General features: G+C 42.7%; 1 protein-coding gene across 3 annotated transcripts in view; it reads left to right on the top strand.

Moving 5' to 3' along the window:
• Positions 1–1127: 1127 nt before the first annotated feature.
• Positions 1128–15402, top strand: part of RBFOX1 (RNA binding fox-1 homolog 1) — a 634773-nt gene continuing 620498 nt past the window's right edge. For all 3 annotated transcript variants that reach the window (XM_058157660.1, XM_058157659.1, XM_058157658.1), the window contains exon 1: positions 1128–1226. In XM_058157660.1, the coding sequence (XP_058013643.1) occupies positions 1128–1226 (99 nt within the window). The remainder of the gene's footprint in view (positions 1227–15402) is intronic.

The following is a 15402-nucleotide window of genomic DNA, read 5'->3' as shown; positions in this document are numbered from 1 at the left end:
CTCTCACGATTACAACTGCTCGCTTTTCACCGGCTCGTTTCTCTCTCTCCTTGCCACTTTCTGGGGGTGTGGGTGTTTAAAAAACCCAACCACGCAATTATTTGAATTTGGGTGAGTGGGCAAGAGAGCCCGTCCTGTCTTGGGACCCTTTGGACAAATGAGAGGAGCCGCGGCTTGAATCCGTGGGAGGCGCAGAAAGAGCTTTGATTTGTCCCCGACAGCACCTCCGCTGCTCTCGCTCCCGTACAAGAGAGCGGCGAGTGTGCAAGGGCCGGGCTCTGTGTTTATGTGCGTGTGCGTGTAGAAAACCCTTCATGCGCTGGGTGACATTGTGGGGGAATCTTGCTCGGAGGCTGTAGGCGGCTTTCTCTCTCACGATTACAACTGCTCGCTTTTCACCGGCTCGTTTCTCTCTCTCTCTCCCCCCCCCTTTATTTTCCCTCTCGGTTCCCCCCCCCTTCGCATCGGGGAAAGAGAAAAAGAAAAAAAGAAAAGAAAGACAAACACAATTGTGAACCAATGGCCTTGACTTGAGCGGCGCCCGGCTTGTAAGGCTTTGCACACTCGGGGAGGGAGGGGGAGGGGAAGGAGAGCCTCCCACACACCAACACCACCCTCCTCATCCTCATCAGTGATCCTCCTAACAACCCCCACACACACACCGCCCCCCTCCCCTCCCAAGAAGAGAGTAGCGGGGCAAAGGAGCGTGCACGCGCCCGCGCGCTCTCTCTCCCTCCCTCCCTCTCTCTCTCTCTCTCTCTCTCGCGTGTCTTGGAGGGGGGTATTCTTTTTTGTTTTGATTTTCTCGGCTGGAAGCGCCCCCCCCCCTTCCCGTTCCCCTTTGGAGAAAGTGAGCGGCGGCACTTTTACAGGGGAAGAGAGCAGGAGAGAGGGAGAGAGAGAGGAGAGAGAGAGAGAGACAGAGAGAGAGAGAGAAAGAAAGAGACAGACAGAGGGAAAAGAAAGCGTCTTTCTTTCTTTCTTTCTTTCTTTCTTTCTTTCTTTCTTTCTTTCTTTCTTTCTTCCTTCCTTCCTTCCCCCCCCTCCTTTTTGGCGCCGAGGCAGGATTAGCCTCTCTCCTCATGCAAGCCCCCTCACTTGTCGTCCGCCGAGTCGAGAGTGGCAACATGCAACATCCTTTGACAGGGACGACTTGCGTGGCGCTTCCGAACGTGGGTATGTGTCCCCAGCTCTCCTGCGCTTTGACTCTTATGTACTTACAGCAGGTAAGTCCATAAGCAACTTTTCCCCCTCTCCCCTCCCTACACCCACACATTCATTCAATCTCTCTCTCTCCCTTTCCCTCTCTCTCTCTCTCTCTCTCACTCACACACACACATCTCTGCCTCTCTTGATTTAGCTCTCTTCTCTACCCCTTCTCTGTCTTTTCCGCGCCTCCTGGACGGGAATATATATCTATATCTATCTATCTATATAGCTTTCTGCCTGAATGAAGTGTATAATTGCCACTCTCTCTCTCTTGTAGAAACTGCTCTCTTATGCATGTGTGCACGTTAATAAGAAAAGAATTATCGTCCTGGGGAGGGTTCATACTGGAATCTCGTGCGCTCTTCCATCTTACTCCCTGAACGGTGTCTTAAATTGGTGCGGTTTTGGAAAGTTTGAAGGGTGATTTTGGGTTATTTTGGTTCTTGGTTTTTGGTTTCGCCCCGGTGCTTTTCCTATGCATTCGTCGTCCTCGTTTCTTTTCTTTTTCTTTTTCCTGCACGAAATTAATCAAGGTGGTGTTGTTGTTTTTTTTGCTCCTTATAAAAGGGTTTTGGCAAGGGACCCCCCCCCCCAAAAAAGGGGGAATTTGTTTAAAGGAAAGTGGTGGAGGGGGGGAACTTTACCTTACTCCGACGTACAAGCACCCCCCGTTGTAACCCAGAGGCGCGAGACGGTTCTCCCGATGGTCCCCTGGAAGTTTTTAACTCTCCGGTTTTTGCTCCTTTTCGACGAAACCGCCCGCGGTTTTGTCGAGTTCTTTTGTTGAGAGGCGCTGCGGTTGGAGGAGAGGAGCTAGTCTGTTGAGAGAGGCACAAGACGAGGCCCGCCGGGGAAAATGGGAGAAGTTGGTCAGGTTTCCGTGGATGAGTCATTGGGTCAACCTGCGATTTGTCAGCCTGGATCTCGAGGAAGCGGGCACTGTTTTGGGGCGCGGGGAGGGGAAGGGGGGAACGCGTGTGGATTTTTTCCCTTCCTCTAAAAATACACGGTTGCCTGCTTGACTTATTTTTTTAAGCGGAGTCTTCTGTTCTATCAAACCTTCTCCGGATGCATGGATGGATGAATAGATAGATAGATAGATAGATAGATAGATAGATAGATAGATAGGAGAGAGAGAGAGAGCGAGCGAGCGAGAAAGCGCTAGTTGAAAAGCATGAAAGAAAAGCTTCGAAGCCCGTTTATTTTGAAAGTAATCCAATTGACTGGCGCTTTCTCTCTGGCCAAGGTACTGAACCCTCTCTCTCTGTGCGCCCACAATAGTGCCTGAGCCTTTTTCTAAAAAAAAAAAAAAAGTTATTATTATTAAATCTATTTGCAAAAAATAAAAAAAAATAAAAAATCGTCATCTGTGTTCACTACGGCCGTGAAGGGGGACCCCTAAATTTGCAGAAGGCAGATTAAAATAGATTGTCATGCAAATGTGATTAATTGCATTTATTCTGTGGAGGGTGTTCTCTCTTTCTCCCCCCCTCCCTTTTTGTGAGTTTTACTATAGCTCAGCTGAACCATAGGGACGACGACTCTTAGCTATTAACCCTCAGCTCCTAAGATAGTTTTAGATGACTTGTGTGCTTCTGGGCTGTGTGCCCCTACGACTATCATTAAGTGTTGTACCTTACGATTCTTGATGAACGTACCTTTTCTTTTATGTACACTGAGAGCAGATGCACCAAAGACAAATTCCTTGTGTGTCCAGTCACACTTGGCCAATAAAAAATTCTATTCTATTCTATTCTATTCTATTCTATTCTATTCTATTCTATTCTATTCTATTCTATTCTATTCATGAAGTGTTGTACCTTATGATTCTTGACGAATGTATCTTTTCTTTTATGCACACTGAGAGTGTATGCACCAAGACAAATTCCTTGTGTGTCCAATCACACTTGGCCAATAAAGAATTATATTCTGAAGTTTCTTCCTTTGTCTGTCTCTCTTTTATTTATTTAGCTTTTGGAGAGGGGAAAGAATTTTTTTTATTATTATCTTCTGACACTTCCTCCCTGCCTAGTGTTGGTCTTCTTGTTAAAATAAAATTGATCACAGATCTCTTTACAGGAGGGCAGTTATAGCTTAACTTAGTTTTAAGCTCAGCAGCTGAAAAGGAATCAAGTCCAACTCTTGTGTGTTTGTCATGCCGTGATTTTGCTCCTACCCAAAGAAACAGATTCAGGGTTGAAGGAAGCTCATCTTGACAATCCAGAGGCAGCCTCATGCATCTGGGTGGGTTTTGTGTGTCCGAATCTCTCTCTGTCTCTCTCTCTCTCTTTCTCTCTCTTTTACACACACATATATGTGTTTGTTTCTGTGTGTTCTTTTTTGAGGGTCTTAGTTAAAGGTCTTGATGTTACTGTCACGCTTTCTGTGTGCCATCTTAAAAAAAAGAGACAGCTGTGTAAGAAAGATGATTGTGTTTCTATATGGGCATGTGTATGTTTTTTATGTTAATTTAGAGAGGGAGGAAAGGAAGGAAGGAAGGAAGGAAGGAAGGAAGGAAGGAAGGAAGGAAGGAAGGAAGGAAGGAAAAGGAAGGAAGGAAGGGATTGTTCCTAGTATTTTTTCCTTTATTTTTTTTCCCATACACTCATTTAAATGTGAAAGAGATAAACTTTAATCTGGGTGCATAAACTACATGGTCACCTAATTATGAGGCAGATGATGGAGCAAAACAAGATGAAGAAGGCTGGGGGAGCAATCCCACCATCTTCTACTGGCTTGGAAAGAGTTTATGAAATTGAAGTCCCAACATAGTAATTTTTCCTAATTTAAGAAAATATACACCAGCCTTGGGTGAACTGCTCACAATTCTTTTAAGGGGTCTTTTAGGACACAGGGCTAATTTTAGGGTCTTCTCTTCAGCCCGAGACAAAAGATGAGAAGCAGTTTTCATGCAGTTTGATGTTGTTCCTTGAAGACTCTGGATGCCATCTTTGCAGTAGAAGATTGTGTCATTAACCCTTTTTAATCAGCCTGGAATTTTATTTGATTTTTTAAAAAATGTATTTTCATGTAAAAGTATGCAGAGAGAAAGAGCAGCAGCAGTAGTTAGTAAGCGGTGTTTGTTGTTTTTTTTTGATGTGCCAATGCACAGCCATTCATACAATTATAAACCCATGACTTGGAGATTTCTTATCACATCTGGTGAGTCAGTTCATAAGAGTTGTAGGTGTTTAAATTTTTATTTACTGCTTTAGAGTCTTGTGGAGGGAGAAGTCAAATTGAAGAAGCTGTAAACTGACTTGAGTGTGATCCAAAACAGGGTCATTTATATCCCTTGCAATATTTTTTTTTTCTTGACTGTACATTAGCGCTGAACGAGAGATCTATCAGTCATGACAATATGATGCTCAAGTAATTTCTGTCTACGTTAACCGGTTCTTCTTGTTCACCGTTCTCCTCACTTCATGTGCTGGTCAGCTCCCCTGTACAAGCTTCCAGATCCAAATGATCTTTCTAGGTCCTCTTATTCAAACATGGGGAAGCTGCCATGGATGCAGCCAAGGTTTGCTAAAGCATGTTCTGTGGAGAATTTGATGGGGAGGGAGTTTCTGCGATAATATGAAGACCACAATAACAACAAAGGTTTACTCTAATGCAGCCATTCTCTCTCTCCCTCTCTCCCTCTCCCTCCTTCTCTCTCTCTCTCTCCTTCCCTCTCCTTCCCTCCCTCCCTCTTTAATTCTGGATGAGAGTTCTGGGAATATCCCATTTTGAAAGAGTTTGAAAAACCCTTGCCACAGAATAAAACTAAAATTGGAAGTTTATTGAATCCATTTTTTTTTCATGGATAATTTTCCTATGCAACCATTGCTAATGTGCCTAGAAAATGTAAACTTGCAGCTGGGGAATTCCTACTCTAAGCTGGAAAAGTTTCCCATCCATAACCTTTTTTTTTTTTTATGCCTTTCACGGACTCACTTGGAATAACAATCATCTGAAAAACATGAATTAAGCTTTAACTTCCTGCAGAATTGTACTTTCTAGTTGGCACCCATTCGTTGTTACTAATAAATTTATGATTTTTTTTCACCTCCTGCAGGAAAAAAAAATATCAGCACTTTCCCAATCTACTTTATGGCATATAACTTATATAAACCTACCCTAATCTGGCTTACGTCTCCCCGACAGCTGAGCAATTCAATTCCTTTTGTATTCTTGATGCAGAATTATGGGATTTTTTTTAGTGTTGAGTAGGTCTTCTGTCTGTTGGTTAAGTAGACGCAGAACACTTAGCACCATAAATTTGACATACGCTTTAAAAAAAAATTGATATGGCTTTCGTGGATTTAATTTGATTTTGTGCATGAAACCTCGGAACGCTATTATGATTTTCTTAGACGTGAAGAAACATTTTATTGGTCAGATATAAATTTTCTTCCTTTGTCTGTAGAAGCCATGAGCTAATCAGTCCACTCTGGGAATTGTTTATGTTCCTGGTTTTTTTTTTTTCTTAAAATACTGGTACATCACTTGATGAACAAAACTTGCTAGGTTTATAGATTCTCTATGCGGTCACGGAATTATTTTTTAGAGGACTCCATAAAATTGCTTATTTTTCACACAAATGACAATCTATATTTTCTTTAGATTATCTAATATGTTCTTGTTGAAGAAGAAAGCTAGCTTGGTTAGACACAGCAATTCAAAGCGATGTATCAGGAGGTCTGACTGGGCTAAACAGTTCAGATCAGTTGTCTTTGCTTTAGGCCTTCCCTAGGTTACTGGGGGGGGGAAAATCGCAAGCAAGCTCTCTATTAAGAGGCCCAGGGAAAGTAAAAAAACCTTACGTGAGTTTCCACAAAGAGGGGCTGTTCATAAGCATTTGAACTGATTTTTGTTCTTTTTTTTTACAAACTTGCCAAATTTAGTACCAAAGCAGAAATGCTTAATCTCCAGAAAGCTTTCCTGATTCCAATGGGATTTCATTTCAGCTAAACGCATATAGGATTATAGCAGTGGTCTTTTAGCATGATACCAAAAATATCATTGGGCGCAAAATATATTTGAAACCACTATTACCTCTGTAAAAATCTTTAAAGCTTAAAATGGAAACACTATCTATCTATCTATCTATCTATCTATCTATCTATCTATCTATCTATCTATCATCTATCTATCTATCTATCTATCTATCTATCTATCTATCTATCTATCTAATCTTCTCATCTAATATCTGTTTCTGTCTGTCTGTTCTATCTATCTATCTATCTATCTATCTATCTATCTATCTATCTATCATCTATCTCTTTTCTCATCTATTATCTGTCTGTCTGTCTGTCTCTGTCCTCTCTGTCTCTCTTTTCTCATTTATTATCTGTTTTTTCCTGTTGTCTATCTGTCTTATCTGTCTATCTATCTATCTATCTATCTATCTATCTATCTATCTATCTATCTATCTATCTATCTATCATCTATCTATCTATCTATCTATCTATCATCTATCATCTATCTCTTTTCTCATCTATTATCTGTTTTTGTCTGTCTGTCTCTGTCCTCTCTCTCTCTCTCTCTCTCTTTTCTCATCTATTATCTGTTTTTTTCCTGTTGTCTGTCTGTCTTATCTGTCTGTCTATCTATCTATCTATCTATCTATCTATCTATCTATCTATCTATCTATCTATCTATCTATCATTTCTATCGTCTTTCATCTATCTATCTTCCATCCCCAGAGTACCAGGATTTCCAAAGATTCCATCTCCATAGAATTCCTTACAATAGCCTCCATTTTGATTCATGCGCCAGCTTTCATATTTTTAATAGCTCTATGTATGTGGGATTCTACCCTCTTTCCTTCAAGATCTTTTAGATATCCGAGATCTGAGCTGGCTTTATAAAGCAGACAAGAGACATAAGTTTTCAAAAATGGATGGAAGTTAGTTGAGATATTGTGTTCCTTCTATCTATTCTTATAGTTGGGCAATTCATCTCAACACAGTCAGGAATCTTTAATATATACTATGTAGGTCACCCATTGTTATGCTATGCACCCAATCTTCCAAAATTTAATTATCCTTCTGTCTATCTATCTATTCATTAATAATTGAATAAAGTAGATTATTGATATATGGTCATATTAAAAACAGTAATTATATTATTCTAATGCGATTAGAATACAGTTACTTGATGAAAAGCCACCAGTCATACCAACAGAGCACAATAATAATATAGATTATCTACAACTCAGTGGAGCAAATAAAAAACAAAACAAAACCAAGAATAAAAGAAACCAGGATGGCAGATCTTAAATCACAGAGGGAGAGAGACATATAAAGACAAATTAAAACATTATATTGTACAGGCGAAAGGGACGCAGTGGCTTAATGGCTAAGACGCTGAGCTTGTCGATCAAAAGGTCGGCAGTTCAGCGGTTCGAATCCCTAGTGCCCCGTAATGAGGTGAGCTCCCGTTACTTGTCCCAGCTTCTGCCAACCTAGCAGTTCGAAAGCACGTAAAAAAATGCCAGTAGAAAAATAGGAACCACCTTTGGTGGGAAGGTAACAGCGTTCCGTGGGCCTTTGGCATTGAGTCATGGCAGCCACATGACCACGGAGACGTCTTTGGACAGCGCTGGCTCTTTGGCTTTGAAACGGAGCTGAGCACCACCCCCTAGAGTCGGGAATGACTAGCACATATGTGCGAGGGGAACCTTTACCTTTACCGTATTCTACAGGCAGAATAAAATATATTGTTTTAACTACATCATTATATACCCATGATGGCGAACCTATGGCACGTCTGCCAGGGGTGGCATGCAGAGCCCTCTCTGTGGGCATGCACGCCATCACCAGATGCTGTTCTGGGTTTTGTTGCGCACATGCGCACCAGCCAGGTGCTCTATTCTGGATCATGCATGCCGGAACCCGGAAGAAAGCAGCTGGCCACCATGCGCATGCGCACTGGCCAGGTGCTCTCTTCCGGGGTCCGGTGCTCTGGCATGCATGCACACACACATATCCACGCTCCAGTTTTGGCACTCAGTTCCCAAAAGGTTAACCATCACTATTATATACCATTATAGTTAAAGTATTTGTGAGCACAAAAATAGATTGGTGTTGAGAAAGAAGAATATGGACATTATCGGAAGGTTCTTAAAGGGGTTTTTCTGAGATAGGAGACGCCACCAAAAAGTTCCCACCCTTCCTCCTCCTCCTCCTCCTCCTCTATCCACCTATGAGCACCTATACCAACCTATTATTAGAGATGTCATATTGGCAATGCTTTCTTTGTATTTTCCCACCCCTTTTTCAGGGACTTCAACTATAGAATCTACTGTATTTCTATTTCTTCCCAAGGTCTACTGGGGCTTGCCATTTGCTGAAGAAGTCCAGGGGTTTTTCCTGGTCTCATTCAGGGTTCCAAGTAACACACCCAATGCCGCCTCCACCTCCTCTTCCTTTTCCTCCTCCTCCTCCTCCTCCTCCTCCTCCTCCTCCTCCTCCTCCTCCTCCTCCTCCTCCTCCTCCTCCTCCTCCTCCTCCTCCTCTCCTCCTCTCTCTCTCTGTCTCTGTCTCTGTCTCTGTCTCTGTCTCTGTCTTTCTCTCTCTCTCTCTCAGAAGGAAGGTAACTAAACAATTTCCATCAATCTCTGAGAAGTCTTGGATAGCTGATGCAGAAATAAATGTTCTCTCCAATATCAAAGTCTTCATCTCATTTCAGTTAACTGGAGGCCATCCTCAGCAACCCACCAGAAACTTACTCTGGTCCCTTGTAAAAAGAAAAAAAGAAAAGAAAATTCTTGTAGTTCTGCTTTGCACTTACAAAGAGCTCACATTCAAGTCCATCTCATAGCACAGCCATGGCACTGTCAATAGCATGTGATTGGTAGATTCCCTGCTAGTTAATGATGATGCATTCGGTTTGTTTTAAATGGTGAAGTGATTTGTGCAAAGGGTAATCCGTCTTAAATGGAGCCATTTCTCATGCCGGACACCAGGAAAATCGAAAACAATTGAACTAAAACTTCAATATCAACCTGTTTTGTCTTTAACTAGAAAGTAGTTCACAGTGGAGATACCAAATCAAGAAAAAAAAATTGTATGGGAGAAATTGGTTTCTTTCTTTTGCCGATTATAGTAAAAGGGTAAAATATTCACCCTTCTATGTAGAGATGGTTATTTCATTTTTAAAAATATCATTTTTTTTAATATGTTATTTCTAGAGTTTTGCAAAATGCTAGGGGTGGGGAGGAAGAAAAGATCTGACAGGAAAAACTTTTTACCATTTAGATGTTCTACCATTTTCCTTTTGCTAGTTTTGGAACTATGTTCCCCCTCCCACTCAAACAAGTAGTTTCCCTTAAGTTACCAAGACGTTAATTGTTTAACCAACGCCACCTCCTTCTCCTCCTCCTCCTCCTCCTCCTCCTCCTCCTCCTCCTCCTCCTCCTCCTCCTCCTCCTCCTCCTCCTCCTCCTCCTCCTCCTCCTCCTCCTCCTCTTCCTCCTCCTCCTCCTAATCCTCCTCCTCCTTCCTTCTTCTTCCTCCTCCTCCTCCTCCTCTTCCTCTTCCTCCTCCTCTTGTTCTCCTTCTTCTTCTTCTCCTTCTCCTCCTCCTCCTCCTTCTTCTTCTTCTCCCTCTCCCTCTTCCACCACTCCTCCTCCTCCTCCTCCTCCTCCTCCTCCTCCTCCTCCTCCCAGTTCTCCATCTATCTCTTAGTTTTCATTCCCAACTGAGTCATAATGGAGGTGTCAGCTTTGGAAGCCATATTAGGCTGGAAGCTTCCTTGCTGCCACCTTCTCGTGTGTGGGAAAGTAGGAGGGGGGATTTAGTAGAGGGATTGTTTTTAGACACAATAGCATTCTACTTATCGGTCAAGGACAGGCCAATCCTGCATCTGGAGAAGGAGCGGTCGGAGTGCTGTCTCGAGATGGGACGGATGGCGATTGGAGCGTGTGATTGACTGAGGAGTGAAGGGATGGTTTGGGGGGGGTTTGATTTACTGAGGGAAAACCCAGAACTCTCAGATTGAGGTTTTCCCAGATGTGTCAGTTTACCTATTCTAGTAAATAGAACTTTGAAAGATGCTTGCTTCAGAGTTTTTTCTTGGAGTTGTGCTGGTGGGGATACATATCTTCCAATTTGATTGTAGAAGAAATGGATGGATAGGTGGATGGGAAGGAAGGAAGGAAGGAAGGAAGGAAGGAAGGAAGGAAGGAAGGAAGGAAGGAGAGAGAGAGAGAGAGAAAGGAGGTGGGGAAGGGAAGGGAGGAAGGGAGGGAGGCAGACGTATAATTTCCAAGGAGAATGAAATGTACATTTTAGGGGTTCTGCTGGATTTAGAAATATCTGTCTATTCAAAGATGGTTTTTGGTTACCATCTTGGGTGGATTCAAAATCACCTATACTTGGTTACAGTGCTTAAATTTACAGAGAATAATAAGAATATTTGCTGTATGCCAAGAAGTTAAAAAAGTTTTGGAAGTATTGCTGTTGTGCGATATAGCAATCCAGTTGGGAGAATGAAGTGGAACATAGAATATTAGTTCCTTCTCAGCTGCATTGATTGCCAATTTAACTCTCACCCAAGTTCAATGCCATAAATAGTTTAGACTGAGCTGTCTGAAAGATCATCAATACTCATATGGCCCAGCTGCAGCCTTACAATTGCCCATGGAAACTCTACTAATATGTCTATCAATACAGCAAGTTCCATTAGATTGGTGGAAAAATGAACCCGTTATGTAGTTGCCCAATCCTTGCAGAATAACATATGGCATCATATTGGTATCAAGACTACAATCCATGACAGCTATCCAACTCCTCTAGGCCAGTGGTCGGCAACCTTAAACACTCAAAGAGCCATTTGGACCCATTTCCCAAAGAAAAAAAAAAACACCAGGAGCCACAAAACCCTTCCCTTGTCTGACTATTTCCTGAGCAGCTACAAAACTAGCATACGTGCGGGTGATAGAGGGAGCCCTCGTGGCTCCCATGTGACACCTCTCCTGCGCAGACTGCACTGGCTACCTGTGGCCTTTCGGGTGCGCTTCAAGGTTTTGGTAATTATCTTTAAAGTGCTCCATGGCATTGGGCCGGGATACTTACGGGACTGTCTACTGCCACTGATTGCCTCCCACCGACCCGTTTGCTCTCACAGGGAGGGACTCCTCAGGGTACCGTCAGCCAGGCAGTGCCGGCTGGCGACGCCCAGGGGAAGGGCCTTTTCTGTGGGGGCTCCCACCCTCTGGAACGAACTTCCCCCAGGACTTCGGCAACTTCCTGACCTTCGAACCTTTCACCGCGAGCTTAAGACACATCTTTTCATTTGCGCAGGACTGGACTAGGATTTAAATTTTTTAATTTGGTTTTAATGGGGTTTTTATTATTCTATTGGGGTTTTAATATTCGGCCGTATTTAATAAGTTTTTTAATTGGGGTTTTAACTTGTATTTATATATATTTTATGTGGCTGTTAACCGCCCTGAGTCCCTCGGGAGATAGGGCGGTATATAAATATGATTAAATAAATAAATAAATAAATAAATACGTAGTTGAATTGAATTAAACATTCTGTTTTCTTCTGAAACTTTTCTTTTCTTGGATTTATCCATGGTTGGCTTACCGGAGGTCAAAAAGCTCAATAAATTGCATCCCAGCGAGTCACACATTGGTGGTTGTGATGCATATTTTGAGCGATAGGGAGCCGCAGTAGTCGAATGAAAGTGCCACATGTGGATCCAGAGCCGCAGGTTGCTGACCCCTGCTCTAGGCAGAGGTTTTTCCTCCTAACTTGCTGCTTGGCTCGTGGACATTTTGTTACCAAGCAAGGTAACGTATTCACCCTACTATAGATCTTACCTAGTTTGGTAATGAAGCTTGGACGAAAAACCTCCAAATCTAAATCTATAACCCGAGCTATGAATATTCTCTACAATTTGTAACCTCCAACTGTCTATCCCAAAGGTGCTGTCATCAATCACATTCATTACCGGAGCAATTTTGTGGGTTGTAAAGGTCACTCCCCTCTGGCTGCTGTAGGTAACCCTGGGATACAGCCTTGAGAGAGATAAGCATGGAATGTGCATCTGTCTTTGGCTGATATGCCATTTCTCCGGTTTCCCATCCCCCCCGGCCTATGGCAACTCGAGAGCAAGGCAGGGATGCTTTGCGAGTTGACAGGTGCTTTTTCAAGAGGCATCCTGACATCCTCTGCTTTTCTTTGAAGACATTTCACTTCTCATCCAAGAAGCTTCTTCAGTTCAGAATTAAAGAAGCTTCTTGGATGAGAAGCGAAACGTCTTAAAGGAAAAACCAAGGAAATCCGGTTGCCTCTTGAAAAAGCACCTTTGGGACAACCATGAGCTAAGAATCTTCGTAGACTCCAATTGTGTAGTTGTTTCTTCACCTACTGTGATCTTGACAAACCATATATATATATATATATATATATATATATATATATTTATATATATATATATATATATATATATGTATATATATATATATATATATATATATATAGTTCTTTGGTTGTTCGGGTTTTCTCCCATGTAAAATTGGAAGTGTCTTGGCGACGTTTCGACGAAGTCTCATTCGGCATCTTCAGGCTTCAGCTTCGTGCTTCTGGGAGCAATGTGTGATCGCAGCTGTTTCTTCCTTTTAACTGCTAGTGGGGGTTTGAACTGATTGGGTGGGAGCTTGGCTGTGCTCTGATTGGATGGGGGTGTGTCCTGTGTTGGTGGGGGCTTGTTTGTGCTCAGTCTAGTCTGTGCTGCAGGGGGATTTGAGCTGGTGAGCTGCATAGCTGTTGTTTGGCTTTGTGGTCGTGCTACATCTTCATAGTGGGTGTCAGTCTGCTGCATGAATGGATTGGAGGGGTTTGAAATGGCTAATGTTGCAGCTGCGGTCTGGCTTCTGGTCCTTGGTCGTGCTTCATGATCAGTGTGGGTTTGGGTCTGCTTTCTGGGTGGATGTGCGGTGGTGACATCCTGTGTGGACCTTGTGAGTGTGGGTCTGGTGTCATTCCTCGTGTTAGGGACTCGTTTGTCAATAAGGGCGGGTTTCCAAATGGCTGGTAGGCGGGAGGTGTCATCTCGTTTGTTCATGCTGTGTGGGCGTTTTTCTATCTCAATGGCTTCTCTGATTATTCTGTTGTTAAAGTGTTCAGTTTTGGCGATTAATTAGCGATTAACTTAATTAGCCAGCACTATCAGCTCTGGCAGCAAACTAGCGAGCGTCTGCCAAGTGTCTCTGTTATCTCCCTTGATGCCAATGAGTCAACAAACAGTACTTCAACTCTAGTCAAGCAGTTGATTTGCCTGCTACGAAGAGGCATAGTAGCCCTTGCTGCTTTTATATCCTGTGGGGTGAGGCTCCATGACTCAGCAGTTCCTAGGCCTGCCCTACCCCTGCTTCTGTTGTTCCCGCCTCTCCTGCCTACGAAATCTAGGGTCCAGCCAGGCCTGATTGCCATCAGCTGGGTCTGGAGGTGTGTCCTGGGGGGGAAAGAGTCAGGGGACGGAGGCCTCATTATCTCCTCCACCTGGCCTGCCTCTGGCTTCTGGAGCTGAGCCAGGGAAGCCGGTGCTTCTGAGGTAAGTCCTGATGGCCCTTCCCCCTCACTTTCCAAGTCACTTTCTGGCAGGGGGCCCGGCTCGGGGGGCGCAGACACAACACTAGGGATTCGAACTGCTGAACTGCCGACCTTTCAGTTGACAAGCTCAGCCACTGAGCCACCTCATCCCTGATACAAAATACAAAAGAGCTTGATGTCCCGATGCTTATTTTGTCATGTTGACCTCAGTGGGGTGAGGAATAATCACCTGTGTTTCTGACCTTCATGGCAAGATTCATCCTTCGTCCTAAACTTACAGAACATTTTTGCTGTGGTAGTTGGCTGGTCGGTCGGTTTTGTTTTTGTTTCATTTGATTGTACTTTGGTCTATTTATAATGATTCAGCTGCCAAGTGGGATGATCATTCCTGCCAAGATAAGACAGTTGACTTGACAAAATGTAAAACACAAAGCATTTTTCTTCCCAAAGCAAACAATAATAATAATAAAAAAAGTGCAATCACAGACTCAGCTGCAGAAATGTTGGTCTAGAAATCTTTCCAAGGTCCCCTTTCAACTGTGTTATTCTATATTCTGGTTTTGACTACATGACGTAGCGTAGATGCATAATTTTTGTATCAGGAATCTCATTGCATTTCTCTCTGAATTTCACACTAGAGAAAATTTGGCAGCAGACCTGTTTATTCCTCCCCCGCTCCTTCCTTTCAACTAATTTCAGCACAAAAACAATTCATAGCTTTTCTTATGTGGTGAGGCTTTCCAATTTATGGATTATGTGTTGATTTTCTTGGATGGATGGATGGATGGATGGATGGAGAGAGAGAAAGGGTAGATAGAAAGATGATAGGTAGATGACAGAGAAAGAAAGATTGAAAGAAAAGATAGATGATAGATGACAAAGAAAGAAAGAAAAGATAGGTAGATAGATAGATAGATAGATAGATAGATAGGTAGAAAGATGGTAGATGACAGAAAGAAAAAAAGAGATAGATAGATAGATAGATAGATAGATAGATAGATAGATAGATAGATAGATAGATAGATAGATAGATAGATAGATAGATGGATGATGGAAGGATGGATGAGAAACAGAGAGTGGGGAGGGAGAGAGAATCCAACCTCCCTAGCTCATTGGTGAAGTCTGACATCTACTACTATCAAATATGTGAATCCAACTGTATTTTTCAGGTTTGGGCTTCTGATTCTTTGTCATTGTCACATGAAAGCATAACTTCTATCCACCCCCACTCAAAAACCATTCTGTATGTATGCACAAATGGAATGAGCCTCTCTGCCCAAGACTCATTTGCCATCTGTTTTGAGGTTTCTTTCTTTCTTTCTTTTTCTTTCTTTCTTTCTTTCTTTCTTTCTTTCTTTCTTTCTTTCTTTCTTTCTTTCTTTCTTTCTTTCTTTCTTTCTCTCTCTCTCTCTCTCTCTCTCTCTCTCTCTCTCTCTCTCTCTCTCTCCCTTCCCTTACAGCTGGGCCTTGAAATAATTGCCCACTGAGCTCATGGGCTAAGGGCAAACCATCTTGCTTTTGTTTTCTGGGTTTGCCAATTCATTTAACCTGCCTGCTTATGCCTACCCTCTCCCATAAGGGGAAAAACAAATGTGTGTGTCATTTGTAGGGCAAAATCCATGTCACAAGACCAAGGATGCT

This window comes from Ahaetulla prasina, chromosome 14, assembly GCF_028640845.1.
Source record: "Ahaetulla prasina isolate Xishuangbanna chromosome 14, ASM2864084v1, whole genome shotgun sequence".
Classification (NCBI taxonomy): Eukaryota; Metazoa; Chordata; class Lepidosauria; order Squamata; family Colubridae; genus Ahaetulla; species Ahaetulla prasina.
The sequence above is the reverse complement of the archived record's forward strand: the minus strand, read 5'-3'. Positions and strand labels throughout refer to the sequence as shown.